Source organism: Dromaius novaehollandiae, chromosome 2 (assembly GCF_036370855.1).
Source record: "Dromaius novaehollandiae isolate bDroNov1 chromosome 2, bDroNov1.hap1, whole genome shotgun sequence".
Taxonomy (NCBI): Eukaryota; Metazoa; Chordata; class Aves; order Casuariiformes; family Dromaiidae; genus Dromaius; species Dromaius novaehollandiae.
Window position 1 is genome coordinate 145,663,854 of NC_088099.1, and position 27,818 is coordinate 145,691,671.

General features: G+C 40.2%; 2 protein-coding genes across 7 annotated transcripts in view; both read right to left on the reverse strand.

Annotated features, from left to right (window-relative positions):
* Positions 1–12,159, reverse strand: part of CPQ (carboxypeptidase Q) — a 165,930-nt gene extending 153,771 nt beyond the window's left edge. The window contains exons 1-3 of one of the 5 annotated variants that reach the window (XM_064507696.1): positions 11,568–11,688; positions 10,996–11,099; positions 10,441–10,550 (exon numbers count right to left, since the gene is read on the reverse strand). Coding sequence is in view for 1 of the 5 variants with exons in the window: in XM_064507695.1 (XP_064363765.1) it covers positions 10,996–11,008 (13 nt within the window). In the remaining 4 variants the exon portion in view is untranslated. Of the gene's footprint in view, positions 1–10,440; positions 10,551–10,995; positions 11,100–11,567; positions 11,691–11,981 lie in introns of those variants that run through there. The other 4 variants (XM_026099835.2, XM_064507695.1, XM_026099834.2 and 1 more) reach the window with 4 other exon arrangements.
* A 9,194-nt stretch (positions 12,160–21,353) lies between these two features.
* The window catches only part of SDC2 (syndecan 2), a 63,061-nt gene continuing 56,596 nt past the window's right edge, over positions 21,354–27,818 (reverse strand). For both annotated transcript variants that reach the window (XM_064507698.1, XM_064507699.1), the window contains 3 exons: positions 26,559–26,692; positions 24,964–25,099; positions 21,354–23,612 (listed from right to left, as the gene is read on the reverse strand). In XM_064507698.1, the coding sequence (XP_064363768.1) occupies positions 23,449–23,612; positions 24,964–25,099; positions 26,559–26,692 (434 nt within the window). In that variant the 3' untranslated portion in view covers positions 21,354–23,448. The remainder of the gene's footprint in view (positions 23,613–24,963; positions 25,100–26,558; positions 26,693–27,818) is intronic.

Below are 27,818 nucleotides of genomic sequence, written 5' to 3' on the forward strand. Positions count from 1 at the left end.
TTGACTGAGAGAGAGAAAAATTTAGGGGTACAAAAGAGAAAATTAGCACATAAGGTCCAATACTGAAACATCTATTATTCTAAACTATGTTTCTTTTTGAAAACGTTTCACTAGACATCTTATATCCTGGATTTACACTTAAATTATTACGGCAATTCTGATGCCAAATATTTTGTTTCTGAATTTTTATTATAAAACTAGCAGACCACATTTGGCCAAAGAATAAAATCTTTCTTCTTACCTAGCTAAAGCAAAAAACAGAAAGTATGAACTTCTGAGCAACTGACCAATATAACATAAGCTCCTAAAGTTGACAGGTGGAAGCTGTAAGAGAAGCAAACCAAGCTGCTTTAAAAACAGTCAGTACAGGGCTGCCACTGTCACAAGTTGGCCTGATACCCCTGTGAAATTACGAGAGCCGAAAACAATCACCAAGTATCCAGCACATGCAGGCACGTCTCTGTGCTTCTCCAAGCCGCATTCCAGCAAAAGGCTGTTCAGTCCTACACAACCCATGTATGCCTTGTTTTGCTCCAAATTTTTCACAGAAAATACAAACACTTTGCGTGCCTCCTGCCAACAATTAAATCTGAGAAAATGTGAAGGTTTTTTTTGCCAAAACGAAGTACCAAAACAGGTAACCTGAGTTACTAATTGTGTAATGGATTGCAATAGACCAAAAAGATCTTTATGGTGCACATATCTCCTTACCAATATTAAGGCAGGGAAAGGACACTCATTTCAATGTGCTGTATTATTAACTATGTTGTCTATGATTTTTTCATGTTCACCAGGACTTAATACTGGTATTCAAATATCATACTGTAATCAACATAACAACAAAAATAAAGTGCTACAGCTCAGTGGAAATGTACAACTGGGGCCACCACACCACAGTGGGCTGCATAACGGACAGTGCAACATATAAACAGAAGAAAGCTTAAAAAGTTTAAATATAAAGAATGAAGGGAAAGAACAGTCTGCGAACAGGATAAACACATTTTTACTGAAGCAGCTTGACAGAAAAGCTGGGTTTTAGCTAATTTTGAGAAATACACATGCAAAACCAGACCTCTTTCTGATGCTGAGGACAACTCCAAGACCATTTCTTAGCCAAAGCTACTCCCCAACACAACACACATTCGACCATGCAGCAGACATTTGTCTACTCTGATCGCTATGGCTACCATGCATGGATAGGTTCTGGTTCTGGATTTAACTTTAAATTAATTTTAACTGCCATTTAAGGGACAAAAGTTATCAAATAGTTTGCTGTTGCTAGACAAAAGAAGTCAGTTATTACAGAAGACTTCTATCATTTTAATAATTTTTTTTGTATTTCAGTAGCATCCAGCAGCCCCAGCGAAGATTAAGGTCCACTGTGCTACCCACTGCACAAACACACCGAGATATGCCATTAGGACTTTACAACTACAGATAGACAAAACAGACACACAATTGGAAGAGAAGGGACCCAGAAGTGGCATCTCCAAGTTATTCTATGAAAGACAGTCCAAATAGCATGACTATGACCAACTCCTTTCTGCTGACACTAACAACAGGTACTAAGTAAAGGCTTGCTGCAGTGAGCCAAGCAGCAGTATTACAGAAAGTCAACTGGAAATCAAAGTGAAAAACAAACAAAAAACAAAAACAAAATAAACTCCAGAGAGCACACTGAAGAATAAACATGGCAATTGTATAGAGAACATGATGACAAACGCTGACACCAGTGAGTCTGGCTAAGACAATTCCTATTTTTCTGAGTCATGCAATTCTATTTTCAAAAGTGAGCATTTAAAGATGCATTCAATTTTTTTATAGAGGCTAGCAGAACAGTTCTAAATGTAAATGATTACTGCATCTGGTATGGTGCTAATAAATATCTGAAAACGTCTGTTCTGAATTTACTTTTGTTCACACACTAACACAGCTGGCACATTTCTATCCAGAATTCTTATGCCGTGACTCCAAAGATTCATCGTGCAGGTGATCTGTGAAATGGCTTATACTGAGCTGCTGTATGTTACCAAATCTTAGATAAATACTGACTTCTCTGTAGACAAAATTTTAGGATGGAAGAAGAGAATAGGTACAGGGAAGCCCAGATGTATACAATTTTCATGTGAAAGCACACCAGCACAAAATTTAAAGTTCCTTTTGGACACTTAGTTCTCAAAAATACACCTTGTTATTTCCAGCTATAGTACCTTATAGTCCTTTGTTCTTCCAATGGGAAAGAGAGGGTCACACTGCTCAAAACCAAAGAACAACACCAGAAAAAACAGCTATATCTTAATACCTTTTGATGAAACTGCATTCTAAGCAGAATGCTGAAAAACAGGACAAACTTGTCTGAAGTAGCCAAGACGTGACAGCATAAACCTGAGCAGATGTTCAGAGCGGATCAAAAGTGTAAAACATCTTTTAGAGGACTGCTTATTTCTCAGTACGCAAAAGCACACCAGAAAAAGTAGTTGTATTAGCAATTTATATGTTGAAATCCCATTCATGTACTCAAATCAAAATATTGAATTGAGTACACTAACACTAGACTAATGGTATTACATATTACACACCACATTTTCTGTTTAGTAAGAGGCTTACATACTGAATTACCTATAAAGCTAAAAGCAGAATATGCTTACAATGCAGTTTTCAGGACCGTCATTATTAGCCATTAGCCCAATCAGCATTCTGTCAAAAGATTTTTCAAAAGATTTGAAGTCACCAATTTCCAGAACCACACATTTCTCATATTTTCCTCAGAAAAGGTCTTTAGAAACAGATCAAAGGGAAAAGAATAGAAAAGAATAATTAGAAAAATAATAGAAAAATAAAGAAAAATAATAATATATTATACCGCATTATCTTAGAAAATGTTGTTAATATAAGTAACTCTGCAAGCAAAAATAAATGCCTTATATATACCTGCAGAGATACTACGCAGCACACACACAAGAATACTAACAGCAGCTTTAGAATAAATGAAAGAAACTGCCAAAACATATCAACAGCCACAATGGAGACAGCTTTCCAAAATGGCAAAAATATTTATGAGAAGGAAGCTAGTTTAATGAAGTATGAAACAACCTCTTCTCAACACAATTATTGTTTGAATCTCATGATGTTAGAAATATAAATGGAGATTCATCCTTTAAAATCCTCACAGGCTTTTTTTCCTAGCTGCCAAACTATGCATGCTGTCATTTGTTTTATCCAGACTCTTAACAGGGTCTTGAACGTGACAATACAAAAGCAGTTGCTGTACTTGAGTGTCATGCAAAGGCAAGATACTGATTTTGGCAAACATAAGCTGACTAGGTATATATATTTATATGTCATTTTCTGGTACACATCCGACAGCATCTGCAGCACTCTTTAGGACAGAATGTGATCAGTCCTCTCTCTGCAAATACACGTTAAAACACCTCCTTGTCTTTGCGCTGACATGAATCTGACACTACACCTGACAATACTACACCAAGATTACATTAGCCCATGAAAGTAAAGGAGGAAACGAAATAACCCAAAGTTTCTCCCTTGGCCTTAAGCATTGCCACGTAGTTCAGCTGGCACAAGGCGAAAGCTCCCACTGACTGCTGCCATCTCTGATAGAGCCCGCTTGCCGCTTGCTGCTGTGGGCACACAGCACCAGGGGCATGACCGAGTGCCTGCTCGAGCACCACGACCTGCCAGGCCGTCTCCAGAGCATGCCGGCCATGAGCCCAGCAGAGCCCACAGCTCTATTTCCAGACCCCAAACTGCTCACCCTATCAATCCTTCCTGCTACTGCACATGACAGCCTGAGGCTATTTCTGGGTCTGCTGGAGCAGTCATGCCTAAAATACCAATTTTCCCAAGGAAACATAAAGTGGCCTGAAACACTTTAAAAAGTGAAGCTAAATCCTCTTTAAATAGCTATTTAGACACTGTTATCAAACTGGGCTGGGTCTCCAACTGTGGCGTATTAAGACACCTCTGGCTTTCATCCCACCTGTTAAGTACCCCTCTACAAGCACAGCTGTGGGAATGCCACCTTTAAGTGTTTCTAGTCACAAGACCAATCATTTAGGAGACAAAAGCTTGAAGAATCAGCCCACTCAGAGCACTCTGATTTAGTCACAGATGACTGGTGATTTTCAAAACTGCTTATTTGCCCATGTGATATACTGCATAAAATTCAGAGAGCTTTACCCACAGCATGAGTAAGGAGACACTTAAACATTTGGGGCTCTGGGGCTATTAGTGTGAGGGTACAATGCAGCCTCTGCCTCCTTCAGGGAATCCAGATGATGTAAATGTCAGTGTCTTCATGAACTAAAATGCAATTCCAAATTAAAATGAAACTGATATGGGAAGATCAAATACATAAATTGTGGGTTTGATTTTATCACTCACACTAGTTTGCAAGTAGGGGCAACCGATCAGAGCAGCGTTCACATAAAATTACAACTGCTCCTTCGTTCAGAAGCGGCCAAAAAGACATCTCTGCTTTCTTGACAAAGTTGTGTTCCTTTCCGAATGCCAACCTTAGCACTTTTGTCTGCACTTCTCTGATTTTCACACTCAGGTCACTCCTCAGAAAGCTCTTCTTTAAAAATATTTAGAAGCCAGGCCAGGATATAAGCAGTGCTTTGGGCAATGAACTACCTATTACTTCCACTCCTGGACAAGAGCAACTTCCCAGTTAGCTACTGGTACAGATCTGCTGGCAATGCTAATCCTACACTCCTTACCCCCTGTTTACCACAGCTCCACTTGCTGAGTACAAAGTACTTAGATGTGAACATCTGGAGGGCAGGCAAGGTCAGCAAGGAGCCTGCATTTCTTAAGTTTACTTTCCCATTTAATTCCTAGACCAAGGCTTTCTACAACAAGACAGTTACCTTCTGCTTCCAAGAGAGCAGCTGAGCTTGCACAGAATACCATCCGCTGTTGCAGTGATGCCTGCAAGCTAGCAGTCCAGCTGTACCTCACCACAGATGAAAATGTTTTCCAGGAATAAGGCTAGTATTAGCTGGCTTCATCTGTCCTATGCCATTTGTTTGTAGGGACAGGAGATGTTAGGCAGCTCATTTCATTTTGATAAATCTGGGAGGCTGTATTAGGCAGATGCCCACTCTAGTTGTTACTATTTATCCAGGGTGCATCTGTTTTACATACAGTTCACATACCCATAAACTCAAAACGGTTATTTTTATATAACATTCTTCAAAAGAACTTTCCCATGCTCCCATTCCTGTTTGCATGCTATTTTATTGGGATCTGTGATCTGGATTTTCAGAAAACAGGCTTCTGATTACATTTAATTTTAATACCAATACACTGAGAAAAGCAGAAACGGAAAAGTGCCACGTCTCCCAGCACTAGAATGAGGAAAAGCCAAAGGAGATAAAATAGTATGTGAAAGGAAAAATGAACTAGAAAATGAAATGCCAATTTGAATATTACTCCCCCAAAAGGTAACTGCTGCAACTTTGGTAAACCCTAGAGACCTGCAAAGACACGACAATGGGTCTGACAAAAGTCTGGTGTATAACATATTGATGAGATGGCTATGCCACAATCACAAGAAAATGGCACTGGTTTAAAAAATAAATGAGCATATAAATGTCAAATACGTTTCACAGACACACACATCATAGACTAAATAGTTTTTAATTCTTGGATTATCTCCTGACTTAACCTCAGAGTAAGCAAAACAGGATTCACTTTGTATGATTTTTTGATCCTTCTACTTTAAATGAAACTTGCCATATGATCTGGATCCAAGAATACATAGGATATATCACTAGAGATAATAGCTCCTCCTTACACCCATCAAAGAGCTTAAAATATGCATCAACTTCTTTCAGCCTAAAAGCTTAAGCTATAAAGCAATTTTCACAAATGATACAAGCCCAAATAACACGGGGTGAAAAAAAACTATCAGCATTTTCTTTGTACTGAGTTCCGAGACTAGAGAAAGAGTAAGTCAAGCTCACTTAAGAATATAAAATAACTCATGCTTTTGTGTCAATAGTATTATCTTTAGTTGGTACCAATATTCTGGGCCAAAAAATCAGACTGACTTTGAGCAGATAGAGGACTGTAAACAGAAAAAGCAGCACTGGGAAATCCCTTTCCATCTAGGGAAAAAGACTTGCTTAAACATATTTTCAGCTCACCTACCGCCACATGTAAACACAGAAAGACAATCATACCATTCTGACCGTGCGTCTTTTTCCAATGAAATAACACAACTCATTGTCCCAGCGAAATTTAGATGTGATGCTGAAGACGCTATTTTCACCCCCTACAAGTGTAGCAAAATCTAAGAGACATTTGGCTGCTCTGCATAAGCTGCCCCCGCCCTCCAAATTTCTTCCAGCCTGACTAACTTCTCCTATATCATCACCAGATTTGCTAGAACCCAGACCCAAACCCAGACATCAGTAGCCCCAGCTCATCCAGCCTTGAACTTGTTACTGCAGGAAGCCTGACTCACGCCAAGTCCCTCACAGCACTCCATCCTCTCAGTTTTCTGGAAATGTTCACTCCCCAACCAGTTCAAACCAGAGGTGCCCAGGGGTTCAGGAGCAGTCCAAAATTGGACAACTACCCAAAAGCCCCAGCTGATCTACCCATACTGGATGTGTTGCATTTGGGTATACCTAGTCTTTTTGATAATTGTGGTTATGCTGTACCCCAGGCAACACTGCAGTGCAAGGTATCTGGCAAGACTGTCTCCCGCTTATCGGCTGACTTGGGTGGTACCACTTCCAGGAAAGAAGCACGTCCCTCCTCATTTGGTAACTCGCTGAAGGGTGGCCAAAGACAGATTCCTGCTCACTACTATTCTTTCTGCAAGTCTTCTCTTCAGGCATAATAGGCAAGCCCAAAATACAGAATGATTCAGAGCCCTTAGCTGCAGTAATAATGCACATTAAAATCAATGAAGGTGTTCTTTCATAGCCTATGGATTATAGCAAAAGAAAGTTTGGATCAGTTGTGGCTTAAGCCCATCTAGGTCACAGCTACTGTGGTTTTGCCCTCCAAATTGCCACTCACTTGCACCAGAATTTTGCCCTTATGGTCAGGCAACAAGTTGGTTCTGGGAAACAATCCAGTGAAAAACATACTCATTCTTTGTTTGCAGAAATTAATCATGAGCATTAGCACCAGTAAGTTAGTGCCAAAGGAGACAATGAGAACGTACTATTCGCACTAGGGTTGGACACTGGCAGTCCCAGATTAGGTGAGGTTACACTGGCACAGAGCTGCATCCTGAAGAGGAGGCAACTCTGCTCTTTGTGGCCCCTCAGCTACCAGGATGAGAACCTCTGTCGAAGGGGCAGGGCGAGTGGCTTGGGTACTAAGTAACCTCTGCAGCAGCTGCATCCAAATCTGACAGAGGCTATAATTCAGAGCCTAGGCACAGAATATTCCCAGCCTATTCCTAAGACCTTTTTGCTTCTGAACATCCTCCAGAGATTCCTTGCCTAACAGCTGTTTCAAGACAACCAAATTAAACAAGTAATTAGAATCACGTTCTCTTTGTCTTCCTGTGGGGTATCTCACAACACATTGCTGAGGGAGAAATTGTCTTCTCTGTATATTTTTTGCAGCACTGACTATATTACCTGAGATCAGTAATGTACTCTTCTGCTTTATCTAGTTGTCATAACAGAAAATATTAATAGCCCACTGCAGTATATGATCAACCTCAAAGAAGTTATTATCTTATAATTCTTTTTTGCTTCCGAAGCAATACAGAATCTCCACAACCTAAAACTCAAAGAAGTGGTTTTGCAGTCTATCATGGAAGAACACCCAAGTTTTGTACAATAGAGCACTACATGCGAGAGCACTAGAGTGTGAGCCCTGTGATTCAGAACAATAGGTATCAACAGGATCAGAAGTGCTCATCTCAAAACTTGAGGAGATTAATAGGGAAAACTGTTTCAGACAAATCAAATTTATGCTTTGGTCTTCAGCAGCTACAAATAAAAAAAAAAGTGGATGCTCTCCCACCTGACTCTACTAGCTCAGGTCTCATTTTAAGGCCTCAAAAAAGCACATTTCTTCCTCAAATGTCTATTGTCACATGTATAATATTACAAAAGACTGTTTTGTGGGGCTACTTGAAACACAAAATTACTTTAGATTTACTTGTCTTATCTGAATTCATAGTCAAGTGCCTCCTCTGAAAACAACTAACACAAAAATTAAAGACATAGGATATCAATGTATGTGGAACCGATGAAAGCTAGAAGAATTGGGATGGGGAGAAGTGATATCACCCCTTTCATACACAGCATTCTAGCAGGAAACTTACTGCTACTAATTTTGAGTAAAGGATCAGACACCATAACCAGTAACTGCAAAAGAAAATACAGTAAATCAAACACACTTCTGTCAAAATATATGAACTTAATTTTTTGCAGATGTGTTTTAATCTGAATGCCTGTTCATTAGATACCTCTACTTCCCTCTTTGGCAGCAACAGCACCAATGAAATTTTCACTTTTTTTTCCTCACAATCACTGTGGATAAAATTCTTCAAACAGACATATGTCAATCACATTTGGAAGGCACTGAGAAAATATTCATATTAATAATGCCAGAATAGAAATAAGGAATCCAGATAAGAGGGGTGTCTCAATGGTCTGCATTAAGAAAAAAAAAATCATTGGATCATTGGTCCTTTCTCTCCATCTCAAAAAGAGAGAGAGAAAGAGAGAGAGAGAGAAAGAGAGAGAGAGAGAAAGAGAGAGAGAGAGAAAGAGAGAGAGAGAGAAAGAGAGAGAGAGAGAAAGAGAGAGAGAGAGAAAGAGAGAGAGAGAGAAAGAGAGAGAGAAAAACTCTTTTGAGATCAAGGCAGCCAAAGTGAAATTTTTAAAACTACAGGCTAACAAGGCTAACATTTTTTTGAAGCCGACACACGATTTCTTCTTCTATTGTAAAACTAAAACAAAAAAGAACAGAACATTCTCCACAGAGTCTGTCAGAAATACTGACTTCATTAAGTAACTGGCATTTAGGAGGTTACGAATCAGAGCTAAATTTCACTACGCCATCAGAGTGAGAATGTAAGGGTCTTAGGGTAAACTGAAGAAAAGAATTTACATTTAATTCAGTACTTTGAGATTATTGCAGGCATGTGGCAACAAAAATCTGAAAGATTACTGCAATGTAGCTTTTGACAGATAATATTTCCTGTTGAGGCAGAACAGAAAGAACTGTAGAGCTTCAAGATTGTAATCGTTTCAAACATTTCTATGTACAAAGTACTTTTTAAAGCAAAATATTTCTCCCCTGCAGCTCCTATCTCTTAGATGTACTGCCATCCTTCATCTTCATCCTCCCACAACTAGAAAGGAAGATAGAAATGACAAGAGAAAGTCTTCAATCTTAAAGCAAGAAAGTTTTATATATGATAGCAGGAATAAATAAAGGAATCCAATGTGCATTATGAGTTTGTGCAATTATATCAACAATAAGAGACTGTATAAGTTGATTCCTTTCCTGATTTGGCATTGCGTACATGCAGCATTTGCAAAACCATGTTACAAAACAAATAAGAATTTATATGAGCTTTCACTGACAGATGTCTCCCAAGAAGGGTCAATGCCAGGTTGTTCTTCCTCAGCCCAGATTTGCAATCTGTTCTTATCTGATTTAATATCTTATTGTTCTGCTGTTCAAAAGAATTATATATATTTTAAACACCAAGAAACAAGATTTGGTAAGACAAAGGCTTAGTATGAATCTGCAAAGCTGCACTGGCTCTGATCGAAGTGTATCTGTAAAGACTTTATCAAAAAGACTAAAGTTTGGGTACACTAATGCTGAATGCAACATACAACTCATACATACTGTCTAAGCTAGAGTGGTTACATCTGAAGAAATGAGTCAAAACTTACAAGGAAACAAGAGACCCAGGAAATTTCATGGATATGGTAGGTTTTGTTGATTTTTGTAGGGCTTCCTTGGGGAAAGAAGGAGGTTTTATTCAAGGTAAGAATCTAACAGAAAGAACACCAGACAAGACTGAAAGGTGTTTTTTAAGGAATGACAGTAGTTAAGCATGAGAACTACTTTTAACGAAGCCTTTGTACTTGCAGAAAAACAACTAAGGCAAAATCAAGGGCAACCTTTGTCCTCCTATCTTAAATCTTAGGAACCTCTCACAGCTAAAATTGACACCTTCTAGACAAAGATGTAAGCAATCCTTCCATCCTCACACACGGAACCTGTTTTACAGTCACATCAAGGTTGCTTTACAAGAAAAAACACACACCCACTCCTCTTCCACAGAGATTAAAACACTCTTACGGTGTTTTAATGTAAATGGGCAAGCAGGTTTGGACCAATTTCCAGAAACAGTAAGAATTAATCCACTTCCGAACTGAGTGAAAATGACAGATAAGCAAAACTTTGAAAAACAACGCCTACCAAACAAGAAAGACGTGGACCTGATCTCAGGTGCTGACCATGCATCACCGCTACTGAGTAGGCATTCCGGGTGCTCGCTCAGCAATTCAGAAAGTCAGGGCCCGAGGATTCTGGCGTTTGAAGGAAGAAAGAAATAATCAATAAACAAAAAGCCAGTGGTTATATTTTGAACTTTCCCTCCAGTATGCCTCAAAGGTGACTTGTAACTTGTCAATGACACAACCACTAGATACTTTCCTAAATTCAAAGGGCTCCTCAATACTTAATGCTTTCTTAGAAAAGTGTGATTCACCTTGCAGGACTCACAATATTTTTTTTCTATCTCCTGTATGTTTTTATATGTGTGTATGTGTGTATATATAAACTGCCTTTTTTCTGGAATACTTCTCTTATTTGCATAATCTGAAAAAAGTAGTCTTTGAAGAATTAATAAAGTTCCTGTCAAAACAAATCTGATCCGTACTGGTTATGAGAATTTCCTATTGAGAAGCACAAAACCACTATACGTGTTGGGTTTTCTTTACTATGAACTGTGCCATAAAATGTAACAAATACCTGATTTATTCATCTGATACTGCTTCCACTGGTTTCCGGCGGCATCGCTGTCTTAGTGACACTGCTTGCACCGCTTGCTTTTAACTCTGCCGTTTCAAGAATGCCTTAAAATACATCACCTAAAGCTGATGGTGCATCACGAAGCACGTGCGTTACGGCCAACTACAACCTAGCGTTTGCTTTTGGCGTTTTGGTTTGTTTTCCTCCCTTAACTGCCGTTAAAAAGAGCGAGACGGGAAGGCCGCACTCCGCGTTGCACCCACGGGCCCGCGGAGCGGCGAGGCCGCCGCTTCCCTCCTTCCCTCCCTCCCCCCTCCCTCCCAGCCGCCCACAGCGGGCCGCCGAGACGGGGGCCGCGGGACAGCACCTATGCCAGGCCCCGCGGTCCCATGGCCGCCCCCCGAGACAAGCCGGGCCCGGGCACGCACTGCCGGCCCAGGGCGGGCCGGCGCCGCTGTCGCACCGCTGCTGCGGCCGCAGGAAGGCCCGAGCAAGCGCTCCCCACCGCGGGCCCAGCCCCCCGCCCGCGCCCTGCGAGGAGGAGGGAGGGATGGGGGGGAGCGAGCACGCACCTAGCCCGGGCACAGCAGGCCGCGGCGGCGCCAGCGCGCCCCGCCCCCGCCGCGCCTGCTGGGGGCGGGCGGGACAGGGCGGCACCGCGCGCCGCGTCCCCACCCGCGGCAGCCCGGCGGGAAGGAGCCCGTGCGGCCCGCAGCGCTTCCTGCCCCGGCGGGAGGGAGCGCCCCGGGCTGCCCGCCCGCCCGCCCGCTGAGGGCAGGCGGCGCGCGCGCCGGCGGCGGCGGCGGCGGAGGGGCTGCCGACCCCTGCGTGACCGTTAACGGCCGCTTCCAGCCGGACCGCTGCGAGGCCGCTGCTTCGCGCGTTGGGCCTCGTGCGCGCCGAGCGCTGCGCTGGTTTCCCCAGAGGTGTGCCTGCAAAAGGCGCTTAGTTTCTTCTGTAGATAAGATCTTAAAATACAAACGTACGTCTTAATCTGCAAACACTTAGCTTGAAGCGCTTGATTAGTGCCGTTTAAGCAGGTGCTTGCAGGTAAGCATTTAGGATCAAAGTCCTTGGTGCCTTTCCAAAATAGCTGCTGTAGCGGGGAGACGGTGAGGAATTTCCCTCTGATACACACTTCATGAACTCGCTCCCCACGGAATGGCTGTAATGCCCATGGGCTCCTCCCCAGTGTGTGGGGAGGAGGGATTTGAGAGAGGCGTTCTTGTAGGGTAACGGCCGCCCATGCCAGCCCAACCCCTCCACCTGTTTGTTTCCGGCGACTCGCTTGTATTTTTTTCACTTGTATTTTTCAGTGCTCAATCTAGATGATGAACTCTTGCAGCTGGGGCTGTGTCCTCTTCTGTACACATCACAGAGCATTCCAGGGGGATGAAATAATACATTTATTATTAAATGATTCAAACTGCCACGGTTCTTGAGAGCTCTGATCCACTGAGGATGATGAAATAACTGTTTAAATGAAACACAGCTAAATTGTTACCAAAGAGCTTCCTGTCTATCTGTCTTATTTCCTATGGTTTCTGTATATTCTTTACTTTTCCTGTCCTATGAGCTTTGTGTCGCAGTCTGGGACTGTATCTCTGGAAGGAGGTTATACACAGTGATTAGTAGTTATCAACATGCTGCTGTAAGCCATACCAGAGAGTATTCCCTCCTCAAAGCGTAGCTGTTGCACCCTCAACGCCTTAAACCTAACCACCCATGCTAGATTTTCCTTTTTGCTTCCCATGAGAGATAGAAAGAGGTCTGCATGAGGGGGCTGATGTAAAAGTGCACTTTTAGGATTTGAATTTAGGTTTGGGGTTGATTCCCGGGAGTGATTCCTTCTCTCATTTTCTCCTATTACAATTAAAGTATTTCCCAAAACCTCTTTCCCATTATTTTTACCTGAATTAGCTTCTTTTATTGATCCTTCCACAGTCAAGGAGTTAGAAAGATGAGTAATAATGGGCCATCTTTTTTCACCGTCATCAAATAGTGAGAAGGATGGAGAAATCCCGGTATTGTTGTCCATAATCCCAGCTCAGAGGGAAGAGGAGAACACTCTGCTCATCTCTTTGTTGTCTTTGCCTGAGAAGCAGTAGGTAAGGGCCAGTGAAGAGATGTAACAACACTTAGAGCTCTACCTCCCAATTCTCTTTAGCCAGCAACATGCACAAATCTGTTCCTGGGTTTGAAACGCATCAATACCCACTAGCCCGAGGAAAGGTATTTCCACCATACCGATCCTTTACATAATTTGCTCATATTTTGCATTATTCACTAAATACATAATCTATGTTTTCCTTTAGTTTGCAGCTTGAAGATTTTCAGATTACTTTTCTTCCCTCCTAGGGACTGTGATTGTAAATCGGGGAGAGGCTGGAGCTGAGGAGACCTGTATTTCCCAGAGTTTATAAACTATACTGGGCAAACTCCTAGGCCCCATGCTGAAAGCACCCGTGTCATCCACCTCGCATACTTTTGAACTCATTAAGACTATTCAAGTGCTTGAAGTTCCACCTACACATGTATCTTTATAAGGGTGGTATAATTACAATAGCATCAGAGTAAAGAACTTAACATTCAAGAAAGGGATTGGTTATATATGGATGTCAAAAATAAACAGAATTATCAGATTATAATTTTGTGCTTCAGGGAATAAGCCAATATCTAGTGCCTAGAAAGGGGAATGAAATCTCATGTGAGGACAGATGACACTTACCTACTGCTGAATTCTTTCACCTTCTGTTATGAATGAATCTTGAATCTCTTCCAGTGTGACAGTTTGATACAATGCTTCTCCATACATGCAGAGGGAATGACATTATTTCTCTGTGCTTTGTTTTTCTAGTCTGTTCAGACTGCATATTTTCTGGAACAAGAACTGCTCCAGTGGTGTCCTCAACTTCACTGAAGTCTCTAAAACGCTTTTACATTAAAATAATATGAATAAATCACAAGCATATTCACATACTAATTACTATGTAAAGTGGGGAGGGAAGAAAGTATGAGATTCCTTTGTTAAGCTGCCAGCACAGGTCCAAACACAAAAGGTGTTTGAAGTGGGAGCACACTGTACCAGCCTGAAGGAATTACCGGTATACCAGCTACCCTTCTTTATAAGCATGCTCTCAATTTTATTACATTTGTTTATTTTACTGAAGTATTTACCATTTTTCAGCTCTGTCTCCTAAGGGTCCACACTGTATTTTAGTACTACTGGAAGGTGTTTTCTTCATTTAAAGTTTCTCGTTGGTGCTTTCCATTGTAGGCAGGTAAATATGGACTGCTAATTAATGAAAAAAACCCCAGCTTTTATTTCCTTTTCCCTTCTCAGTTAAAGGAGAAGAAAAGAAATATTCTTAAGTTCCCATGAAGTGCTGTTTTTCCGCTCATCTTGGGAAAAAATGTTCAAGCTTGATCCTGGCTTCTATGTCTTTCTGTTTATATAGCCTGGCAGCAAATTAGTGCATATGGTGGGGTAAAAGGTAAGGAGATTATGAAAGAAGAACAGCAAGTAGCTGATAGCATCTAGCCTTCCACACAATTCCTGCTTTGTTTTCTGCTGTTTTATCAGAGACACTTGTTTTCATATTTCAAGAGCATAGGTAGGGAGCAGAATCTCTGAAAACCCTGTGTTGGTAGGGTGTGCTTGCTTGGAAGTCATCCTCGCTGAGACACGCGCAGTGCTCTGCAAGTTTACTGTCAGAAGTTGTCCCAAGTTGCCTCAAGTCTGCATGTATTCTCATACTGAGTTGATGCAAACCAACAAAATTTAGCCCCTCTTGCTTAAATAAAATCTCCTCTCTGAACAACACAAGCCAACATAAAGCTACCAGCAAAATGCCACCATACACATGCTCCAAAAACAGAGTAATGTTGGCAGTTGCAAGCCCTGGGTCCTTACTGAGCCTTCTGCTGTTACAGCCTTTGCAGTGGGGCAGGCAGCACTGGCAAAAGCAGCAGTGAACACACATGCTCCAGGGATGTGTGATGCCAGCTACTCAGAACCTGACAAAAGTTCTGGCAGCAAAACTTGCTAGTACAGACATGGTCTGGTAGTGCCAGTTCTCCTGCAGATTATGACAAGATTGTTCTGAGTGGCAGTATCTTTAACATAACCACAGAAGCATTTTTGTTAAGCACTGGTGGAAATTGTTCCCACCTGAATCTCCTTATAAACTCTGTGACTTGTGGTGTCACTGTGGGAGGACAGTGCATGGGCACTTGCTGCAACACCAGAGACCCAAAGAGCCCGTTCTATTCCTATGGGCAGGCTTCAAGTAGCAGTTGGTCCAGCAATATACACGAAGGAGCCTTCCTTCACCCCCGTATTTACAAAGCAAAGGCATATGGATGCCTGGCATCAATTATCATATATTTGCATTAAAAACACATTAAATAATACTACTCTAAATAACTTTCCTTATGCTGAAGGAATTCAACTATAAACACTTTCCATCTCCATGCACATTAAATATCAGCAGCTCTCTCCACAACAGGTATGTATCCTTTATTGGGATAGCATAATATCCTAATATTTTGTGATGATGAAATCCAGGTTCAAATTATTCACAGATTTGTCCCAAACAAGTTTAAATCCATAGATACTTCTAAAAATCCAAATAAAATACATCTTTTCTTCCTGGATATATGGACTGGAGTAAACGGAATCCTTTATCCCACCATGTATCAAAGCAGCCCTTTATTTGTAACTCATCAGCCGTAATGGTGAGTTCAAAGAATACCCAGAGTTATACCTGTGCAGCCTCCTGTCCAAGCATGAAAATATAATTACTCCTTCGACAGTGCCAGGGTCTGGGTTGAAGTGTGTTAAAAACACTACAGACAGTCTTCATGTAGGATAGGTGGATAAAATATGCTCCCAAAACTGAGGTGGAGGTACCGCAGAGCAGGAGTTTGATAGCTCTAGGTAAGGGCACTTTGGTCAACTGTTGTCCCGAGAAGGGGAGTGTTCCTTGAGCGGCAGATACTAGCCACAGACAGAAACTGAGTGCCAAGATAGTTTGTTGCTATCTGAACAGGTTTAGAAATGAGAAAGGTTTGTGCATGATGGGTTTTGAATGCAAAGAGATAACTCCCTATTCTGTGTAAGGGTGCAAGATTTGAGACCTAGATTTACCAATATCTCCTTCTGACTAGGTTTATCTACAAGACTCAGAATTTTGGCTGGCTGTCCAAGTCAAGTAGAAATAATATAGCATTATAGCACGTGAAAAACTGTGATTTTGCAAGACAGCCAATGTGTAACTCACTGTCAAAAGTAAATTCAGTTTTGGAGTCTAACTACTGCAGACAGTGGAAAAAGTTGTCCACCTCTTCTGATCCTCTAGTTAGAACATGATATGATTCTTACTCAAATTTGCAGTCTTTCAGATCACCATTTGAAAGATTTGATACACATACTGAAAAGTGACATGATACACTAACAGCTTGTGTAAAATCACATATTGCTCATTTAAGAGTAGATACAGTATTTCTTAGTGGCTCTCAGATCTTCATGGACACATATCCAGGTATAGGAAAGAGCACACCAACTGCACTAGGGAAGCATGGGCACTGACCAACGGAGAAATGGAAGAGCAGGTCTGAGGGGGAACTGAAAGAATCAAGAAAAAACAGTACTTGCATCTTAAGAATCAGCATTAAAAGTCTCAGCAGGAAAGGGTGAAGTAAAATTCTGCTTAGCCTTTAGTGATTGAATGTCTGTTATAAAAAGCACAGACTGGCAGAGAAAAGTTGATTTCTTACTGCCAGAGCTGTTACAAAAATCAAACCATGAAAAAGTCAGATGGCTGAGCACCTGTGCCCAGTTTTTGAGATGATAAAAGAAAAGCTTCAGACCCTTTGATGACTTGTCTGTAGGTATAAAATTCTCTTTTTTTCATTTTCAGGCTTTTTTTTTTTTTTGATAAAACAACTTATGAGCTGAAAAAGCAGGAAACCTTCTGCTCTTCCAACCTATGAGAAAAAAATAAAAGACCAAAACCCACTGACTGCTTTTAAAGTCTTAACAGATATTGCAATTGGAATTACTCAGTTCATTCGATTCAGTAACTACCAAAAATTTTGCCTAATAAGTAGGTTATTTTCAATAAATGCATATGCTTTAAAGTCAAAATATGTTTTTGATGAACTTTGCTCTGATGTGTCTAATATATTTTTCTTATTAAGAAGGGCTAATTTTTTGCATTCTTAATGAAATTTCAATTTTCATCAAAAAACAGATTGAAATCAATGTTTATTTACCATTTTCGTAGAACAAAATGGAAAAACTACAATATAACTTAATATATGTTAAGCTATGTAACTGTATAAATATCTAGATAGCATATGCTCCTGCACAGCAAAAAGAGGTGCCATGTTTAGTAACAAGTTAACAAGTCTTCTTCTTTACTAACCATTGAAAACCAACATTCTTTTGGAAAATAACTAAGCATATGCAAAACATGGTAAAAGCTGGTGACTTAAATCAAGGTTTCCTGCTACTGCTTGAATTATAAGTAAAATCAGTAATTTAAATTTACTGTGACCCTCGGGGGAGCTTTTCCCCACAAGTTGCAGATAATGAAGATTTACTAGAACTGTTTTTAAAGTCTTCCACCAAAGGTATGAAGGTTACAAAGCCCCTAACCTGGAAGCAAGGCACCAGGCCAAAGAAGAGTCCTTCATTCAAGCTTTCCAGTCTGAACAGAAGTTAAAATATGCCATCGACAATCTAAGACTCAGTCCCAGAAGCTGTTCCTTCACAAGATGACTTTTTTCCTAGTCAGCATGAGCTCAGCTGGCACTGTGAGCTGGTCCAGAACGAAGTACACACTTCACTTCTTTCTTTCTCTTGCAAGAGACTCTTCTGTTAGTTCTGTGGTGATGAAAATTATAGGGATGAATGATGAAAACTGAACTTTAGACTGTTTTACATTCTTTCAGTACTGTTTAGTGTGATGGTTGTTGACTTCTCCTGTGCTGTTATATTTAGAAAGGGGAGTAGGAGGGAGATGAGTGTTAGTATCATGGGTTATGACACAAAAACATCAAAAAGAAAGTCTGTTCCCATTGCTCTTTGGTACCCTCTGGGAAGCTGCAGTATTTAGAGAAAGCTCTAGTTCCACTGCAGGAGCATAAAAAGATGAGCACCAAGCTTTGTTCAGACTCTAAGACTACATCTGGACATACAGGGTGGATGGGTAACCAGGATACAGAACTTGTTCATCCACTGAGCTTAGTTTCCTACAGGCATTCCTACTCCCTCCCAGTCAAGGCTGGGGCAGAACTGCCAGACTGGAGGAATTCTCTTGACTTGACCTTCAGCTGTGAGAGGCTGTGGTCTTCAGCCCCAGCCTGACTACAACAGACTTTTTAAGCCACGACATTAATTTAAAAACTGAAAAGCTCTGCAGGCTGTAAACACTTTTAACTTAAAAGTATTTGGGACTGGTGCAAGCTTGACAACTCCCAAACACAGAGAAAAGAAATGGCAATTGCTTCAGTACCCAACAGCATGTCTCAGCTGCAAACACCCAGTGGCACATCACATCTGTTCCTTTCCACCAAGCCAAGAGCTTTCCAAGTGCAATGCAACCCCCTAGTCTTTGCCTCCTGCTACCTTTTCAGTACCTCCCAGGGATAGCAGCAGGAGCACAGGGTCAACCCTGCAGATACTCCACACATTTTGCTGTAGCAGTTCCTCTGCAAATCTGGGAGAGCAAGTAACTGGCAGAAGCTGAGACTGGCAGTATCAGCAGCAGGTAGCACAGCTCTCTAACTTGCTGGGTAGCTGTGTGCAACTGAAAGAGTCTCTAGGATATGACACCAATATCAGCCCACTCTCCTGCATACAGATTCTCTCTGTAAAGAGCAAATCAGTGTGATGGCAACAACTCGAGACAGCAAAATTGCTTGTGACTTCCAGGGGGAAACCTGTACTGTCAGGGCAGTTTTTCTTTCTGCCTTTCTTTTCACTCACCTCAAATTCATTTCTCCAGTTATACTGCAAAACACAGGGAGAGATCTGTACCATCTCCACCCACATGAGAGGCTACTCTGCACATCTGATGCACATGTGAGATTGGTTCACGGGGTCAGGGCAGGAGACCACATTTCCATTTCTAGCTATACAGAGTTGAAGTTTTATCATTTGTTTATTTTTAAAGCAAAAATACACAACTAACTTTACTTCTCAGGGGAAGAAATCTCTACAGAGAATCTTTTCCACTAGCAGGGTTGAGTTACAGCCTCCTCTGCTTCCCACCCACACAGCTGAACCCAACACCTGGTCATCGGAGGATTCAGTAGGAAATAAGATGCATGTGTCAGCAGCCCTGGGCTCCCATGCCAATTCCTTAGCAAACCAGTTCTGTTACAGTCACAAACAATCCCAGGACCAGAACGTGCGCCAGGAAGAGGGATACTTGCAGTCTCTTTTCTTGGACAAACTGCATATCAAAGTCATGCTTCCTGAACCAGAAGAAAGTTACAGACAGGGAATCCTCTAACAGTTCACAGGACTAAGTTTTCACATCAAGGTTCATCAACTATGTGAGAGCTTAAATGTAATGAAACTAACATTAAAAATTTATTAAAATTCATAGTTCATAATGTTCATTAAAAATGGACACCAACATTGTAAGTTCCTTGAAAGAAGTTACACCAGTTTGATTAAGCAAATACTAAGTAACAAATATAACTGATTGCAAGTTTAAATAATTATTTTGCTGTATTATTTCTCTATAAAATAAGTTTTCTGTCTTAGAGAAGTCTTTCCTCTCATTTTTCTTTTCCTTTCTGCCTGTTTGCTTACTTGAACAGAGGATACAATACCAAACATACTATCATCCCCTTCACAGCAATAGTTTAGATCTTATATTTATCTGGATACTTTCTTTCCTTACACAAAAGTTCCCTCTATTCCATATGTTGCTTAAAAATAGTATTTGACATTTAAGACTGCACTCCTTAATCATTTCAATACACAGGTCTATGGAAAAAAGGAACAAAATATAGCTAAAGTTATGAATATACTCTTTTCTTGTTAGGAAATCAGTTACTAACAAAAGGACAATTTACAGGGTTTTGTTTCTAATTTATCCAACTTCAATGAAGTGCAGTGCTCAAAGAGAGAAAAACGAAGCTATGCAGCCTGTAAACATAGCTACTTTTAAAGCCAGAAGACAGAGGAACCAGGATGTCAACTTCTGAAATTATTTTTCCATGAATAAAACAAAGGTGAGAGAGTTCTTTTAACATAAACTTTAGGTAACTTCCATTGGGCTTCATTTATAAGGAATCTAAAAGGAAGTAACCATTTATAACCCAGAGTAAATCAAAGCAAATGGCATTTAGGTAACTACTATAGCATATCAGTCACAAGGAAACGCTGTAACAGGTTGCTGAGGAGTTCGGCAGTTGCTCCAGCAGCTCCAGTGGAGAACAGCCAACAGTCTTTAGGAAAAGCCATCCCCAAGATGCAGATGCCGCTGCAGGCATGAGGGGGAGCACCCACCGCTTGGCACTGGGACTCGCAGCTGCCCAGCAACATCCATTAGTAGCCAGAGTATTGCTACAAACACATCCAGGAAGGCGACAACAAAGGGGAGCAAAACTGAAGCCCAACTAATGCTAGGAAGTCTCAGTGCAAGAGAAGGGCATTCAGCTGCCGCTTTCTTTTGAATAGCGTTGCTAGAAGACGGATATCTGCATCAGCCTGTTTTTCAAATTGATGAAAACTGAACCAATTGTTTATAATCAAGATGATAGCTCTGTCAGAATTTTACTCTAATAGTATAGTTTGGCATTGAAAACAGAAAGGAAAAGAGATCAAAAGATAATAAACGCTATTAACATGCCTACTGCATGTTAAAAATGTTTCAGGTTTCTGTTTGGGAGGGTGGGAGGAAGGGGAGGACTGAGATGCTTTGTGAAGTATGTGTACATAGCTGAAGGGTTACACCTCTTCTGCATATAACAGAGAAGGTAATGGATGTGTAGGGGGGGAAAAAACAAGAAGAGAAGTGAGATAGAGCTGAAACACTTTACCATTGCTGCTTGTAAGCAGATGCAGGAGGAACCAGAAAAGCATAAAATTTGATAGCCAGGATAATTGGAACAGATGTCTATAGAGGGTAAAATGGCCTGTACTTTAGGTATAGAGACAGTATGAAATTCATAAAGAAAAAAGATTTTAATATCAATTTGCTTGTGAAGGAGGAGATATATCTAGTGTTTAATATTTATAACTATACTTACAGTGATATTCATTATACCCTTAAAGAAAATTCAGATCTACCTTAAGCAAAGTGGGCTTCAAAAAACTGGATGTCAGACTATACAAATAAAGTATTAGTTTAGGCATGGTAGACTTTATTTTGGCACTTTAACAAATGCTTTATTTTACAGCAGTGGCACAGCATTTGCCAGAAATTTTCTTTTCTTGGCACAGTTATTTCAAGCAGTTATTTTACTAATTGAATTTCACTAAATATTGCACAATAAGATATACCTGTTAAATTCTTACCCTGTTTTTACTTGATGAACTTGTATGGCTTTAAAAAACTGCCAGTAAATGTAAGTAATTTAAAAAGCAATATATTAAATATTTTAGCGCAGGATAGCTTTCATTTTTCCTAAATGACCACTGAATTTGGGACAGCAACAAATACAAGTTATGCAACTCCTATCCGAAGAGCTACCAGATCTTATTTACAATACATTGCTATTTCTGAGAACCAGTTCGATTTGACATTCTGAACAGCTATTTTGGAAATTTCAAAATCAGAAAAGTGAGAATTAACAGACCAGAAGACAAAGCCATTTGTCTTACAAAGCATAATGTAGGGAGGCAGACTATCATCTTCTCCACATGTCCCTCTATCCAATACCTATCTGTGGTCTAAGCAACAGAGCCTTTTCTCTTCTACTTGGAATATTTCTTTCTTCTCTTATGAAGATAGATTCCACTTGTCTCAGTTCTTCTGCTGGAGTCCGAGCAGAATAAAACAAAATTCTCCAAAAGGTAGGGGAAAACAAACCCAAACAACAAAATCAAGAACTGATATACATAATAAATTAGACTGGTACTCCTTTGAATTTTACAGCACTGAAAACAGCTTGCAGGAAGAACAGGTTTGTGTCAATTCTGCCATTAAATATAATGCAAAGGTTTAATGACTCATAATTCATACACCAGATGTAACACTTAAACACCCCAGGTTTTCCCTGCCATTTCAGCAATAAATCTGGTCCAAGAATCAGCCTTATGAACAGCTTTTTTCTTTCTTTTGGTCTTGATTTCTAAGATCTAATAGATGTAATTTGTGACATTAAAACATAACCAAGTAGTCATAAAATGAAAAACGTACAAAAGTATATCACAATGGAATTCTCAGTATTAGGCCACATGATTTATTCAGTAGTGTTTATGTTCCCAAATTACAATTATGTCTATCCATGTAAGACTACAAAAGTTACCATTAGAATTGTCTGTGCTTATAAAATACCAACATTTTCTTTTACTGTTATATACTCATTAACACCAGTCTGCGACAAGTTACATATAATCATAGGCACTTCAAAGGCTTTAAAAGACGTTTACAACTTAAATGCATTTTTAAAGAACAAAAATTTAAACCCCTACTTGTACCTTCAAATTGCAAATAATTAACAAATACAGTGGCCATAGAAATCTGCAGCAACTTCTCAAAATACTGTTAGAGTCTTTGGGTTTGCTTAGGTTTGTCAGTAGCTTACTTCAAATCTTCCTTACAGAAGATTTGTTTAGTAAGAATACGACTATACAGTTTGTAGTAATAATCCAATTTTACACATTAATTTGCTGTTACAAATCTCACTGAAGCTACAGGTACGCTGAGGAACAATGCAAAGTGTAAAATTGATATTCTGACACTTAAATTTATACAAAGTGGAGGTTAAAGTTTACATAGCTGAAAAATTACATTTACACTAAAAGTTACTGTTATCTGAATTATCCGAAGACAAATTGCACCATGACAACTACAAAAGGCATTTTTTTTGGAAACAGATAAATTAATGAAATAAAAACTAACTTGTAAGATCAATCTGAGACATGCTGACAAAAATTAAACAACTTTCATTGAACCATAGGATAAAACAATCATTTTCATTATTTTATATTTATGCATAAAGTTTTAAAAATGATTCAGTGAACATCAATGGTTTTATAAAATAATGCTTTGCCACTGTTATTCACAGAACACTGCAAATGTTAAGTCCTAATTTTACATTTTTAAAGGAATACATGAAAAGTTTTAAATACAATGGGATTTTTTATCATAAAGGTGCCATAATGGCTCTTGAATGAAAAAACCAAAAAAATCTTCATTATTCTATGCAAAAGCTTTATTTAAAAAAGTTCAGTGATCTCATAAATAGAGACACTAAATAGGAATTTTATGCATAAAACTCCTTAGTAGGTGCCTTTTGATAGGCAGCACTAGATGGTTTACGTTCACCAAGATCGTAGCTGCCTTCATCCTTTTTTCTCATGCGATATACCAGCAGCAGGATAAGGAAGATTGCGAAAAGAAAACCAATAACTCCACCAGCAATAACAGCTGTAATGAAAGAAACAGAGATTCACAATATGCCAGAAGAACAGGTTCAGCACCACGTTTCTTTTTCAGCTCACACAGTGAGTTTACCATTATTTCCAAATTACAGAAAATGGCACCCATTGAGCAACTGTCTTGATTATTAGTACCCTGAAATATGTTCTCAGAACCTCTGTTTGTTTTTCTGAAGGAAAACATTTAAAAGGACATTCCACCTAGGAGTTAGTGGTCCAGCAACCCACAGGTCTAAGAAAATAAGAAGAACAGTTCAAAAACCTCAATTAATAGGGCTACCAGAACATGAAGTAGTCTTCATTTATAATAAAGCCTGACTTCCTTTCAAACTGAATTTTCAACAGTTAAGATGTAACCTTCTCAGCCTTAAGAGGACTGTTTTGTTACACTAGCTAAAAAATGGATTATCCCATTTCTCCATCAGTTTTTACTCCGTGACTCTAGGCTAAAATGAATTTTGTAATGATGAGTAATAGGAAAGAACATTTCACATAACTCTAGAAATAGAAGCAATACATTCATCATGTACTTGCTAGTATGTAGAAAGTAACAACTCCAGCTAAACTTCAAAAGCAAACCTGCATGCTTCCACTGATGTGGCTATTAATGCTATTTTTATCTCAACATTTCTATGCTCAGAGAAAGATCAGGTCCAAAACTGTGCAGCCTTTATTGCCTTTCTCGGCTCCCAACATCCCCTTCCTGGGACAAAAGGGAAAAATATGCCTATAAACACAGTTCTTAGGCCAGGAAGAAAAAAGAAAGATCACATTTAGAAAAAAACACTGGAAAAAAGAAAGAAAGAAAAAAAGCCAGTGCTGCACTCACTCAAGCCCAAGCGCTCTCTGTGAAACTGGTGGCCACCCTGTGCCTGGGTTATGCATGGAAATGCATTCTTCGCATCCTGATGACAGCGATCTCCCTACCCCTCCATCCCCTTGCCTCTCTCTCTGTCCATGGCTTCCTTTCCTCCCTCCCTCCCTGCAGTCAGCTGCTTCCAGACAGTGCCCCTCTGTGCTCTTGGGAGTGAGAAACACATTTCTGCACCACAGGTATTGATCCAAATTGCAACTCCCTTCCTGAGCTGTGGAAGCTCCAGATGCTCAGTAGGCAGTATTCAACTTTGGGTGTCGAAACAATTAGCTGCTGGCTTAGCTATTAAATAACTCCAAAAGATGCCCATCTCATTCTCCTCAAATAAACCACTGGCTACTCCACAGAAATGTCTGATGCTTTAAGAACCTACCAGAAAAACATAAATGTTGACATTTGATATGGATCACCACTGTATTTTCTATGTCATTTCTGGTGAAAGGGACCTTGGCAAAGTACGCCTTACCTGCCAGAACTTCTGTTCTCTGAAAAAGATTTTCTGAATGCTTCTCAGTGAACACGTCAGTGTCATCTCCTGGCTCATCACTATTTTTCTTGGCATCTGTCTCAGATCTTTCCTCTTTATCAATTTCTTCAGGTGACTGTGGTATAAAAAGGAAAACAAGCATGTTTTATAGACCAAAAGCACTGCAAGTCTGCACAGTCACCACTAGCCACAGGCAGCCAGAAAGTTACGGCTCTAAACGCATACTCCACCATACTGATGAACACAGCAAATGGGATGTTTTTTGATGGCAGAAAGCTGTACCAAACATTGTAAATGGATCCAATAGTCATCATGATGTCAGAATGAAAATTTTCACCTTTGAGTTTTGTCTTTTAGGTTCTTTCCCCCGCCTTTTTCCTGTGTATATAAAACTGTACTGGATTAAGTTCCAAGTCAACGCTCCAGCTAAGCACAGTGACCGACTGTAGAGCTCCATGTGCACTTTGAACAACCATCAGTTCAGTGGACAAACCCTTAGGAAGGCATCACTTGGGAAACAACTTCTCTTCCCTAACTTTGAGCATCAACAACATTAGAGAATAATCTAAACTACATTATTTTAAATGTCTACTTTACAATCAATAAAAAGACATCATATGTCATTGTAAGGGGGATTAGGCCATCTACAATGCAAGTATGTAAACTTAAGTGAGATGACTCCCACCCTGAAATGCTATAATTCTCTTGCATCTCTTTCTTGTTCAAGTGAGTGCTAACAGACCCCATAAAAAGTCCATAGTTTTACCATAAACACGGCTGGAGGGGACAACTGGCAGAGATATGAGGATTGGCAGAGATAATGCAGAGGTTAACAAAAAGTACAGTTTAATGTAAAAAAACCCAAAAAACAACAAAAACCCCAAGCCACACTTTATGTGGGGAAAAAACACTACCCAACAGCTTAAAACCCCTCCAAAGTATATTTAACAAATAGCTGTTAAATGCTGCTAGTGTTTATAGGTATAATGGCCTTTAAATGAAATAACAATGCTGAATTTAACACATCAGATACATTATGCTCAGAAAACCCATGGGGGTAACTTAGAAAATTGGTGGTAGAAGAAAATTCTGAAATATTACATGGAACCTGGGAAGTATTCAAAATACAGTTAAACCAAATAAAGTTTTCCTTTGAGAGGGAAAGTTTCACATAGAATTTTAGATTACCTCTTTGAGAGGTGTTAAAAAAAAAAAAAAGAAAAAAGAAAAGGTACAGCGCTACAAGTTTGAGGTAAAGGCAGCAGAAGTTGCTAATCTAAACTGAAGAACAGCAAGAATGAATGGAAGACAGGTTGGAGCTTCAGCTCACATTCGATCATGAGAAATTGTGTTTTCTTGTTTATGTATCTCTTTTTGTGCACGTGAAATCCAGATGTCACTACCCAGACTTTCTACTGGGAATGAAAGCGTCTGAGCAGCTCTGCATTCTTTTAACAGGCTGTAATAACATTGAAGGCTTTTTTTATGGATATAAATCAAATACAGTTAACATCAAATCAACAACAGGGCACAGTAGAACCATTTTAAATGGTGCTGTTGCTCTACCCCCGCACCTTTGTTTGTGCTGGCATCTTAGTCTGCATTTTCATTGTGGTTGTCTCAGCTCTCGATGCATCACTAGTTGTTGGTATCTTTGGAAGCGTTCTGGATGTTGTTATCACTGCACTGTCCTCATCTTCTTCCGCACCTGAAGACAAAAAGGTTGACGTGTCTTTGAAGTGCAAAATTCTTCTGGAGCTATTATATTTTTTATTATAATGTTGCTGTAGGAGTGTTTGCACAGCCCTTCTTTGGCAAATGGCCTAGATAACCACACCTATTAAGATGAAAATAAGAGTGCAAACTATGTGTCCCAAACTGTCAGGAGGATTTGCTCTAACCGATCATATTGAAGAGGAAGATGACCATCAGCTGGTTTAAGCAGCAGACAGGAAATTACAAAGATGCTTCTGAAATGAAAAATGAATCTGACTAAAAGAAGTATAGAAGAAATACGAAAATCTGTAATGAGGAGAGAGACTCTGGAATGGAAACAGCAGCAGCTGGGGCTGGCATAACCCAGCCAGAAGGGGTCCTGCAGCATCAGGGCTCTGCCTTGGCCCAGCAGTGCAGCCCCTGCGGGGTGCTGCGGGCCACCACAGCCAGCTCGCCGACAGCCAGCATGGACACACCGAGAGGACCTGTGCTCCCATTCGCGGGGACACCCCGGGGGCTCACTCACCAGTGTCCAGGGTGGTGTGGCATGGCACAGAGTGGGGCACCCACATCCCCCACGGGAGGGGTGTGCAGGTAGGGTGTCCCACATGCTCAGATGAGGGGTGCCTGTGACCCCCATGGCCTGCAAGGGGGATGTGTGTGTGTGCCTGTTAGTCCATGCGCGCATTCGTGTTGAACTTGCTGGGATTAGTTAGAGAAGGGAGTTTAGAAATGTGTCGTTCTATATTACCATTTTTAAAGTGGCTAGTATTGTGCTTTTCTGTTGTACTGCTGAGATTGATCCTGAACAATGTAGTTCAATGATTGCCTGTTCATTGGTTTTATATTAATGCTATATAATTAACTGTTGCAGTCCTGATTTGGCTTAAACTATGTGAACTGAGCAGTTTTTCCCTGCAACACACTGCTTCAACAACAACAGCAAAAACTCTTCTACCTGTATATAGCAAACCTATCTTGCCTCTAAACATAAAAAGACAAGTAGTTGCTATCTACTACTCCCACAGAAAGATTGCTATTACTTTATGCTTCAGTCACGAGGAATTCACCTTTTTTTCTTTAAACTGCACATAATTCAAAAGCCTTTTTCTTTTGAA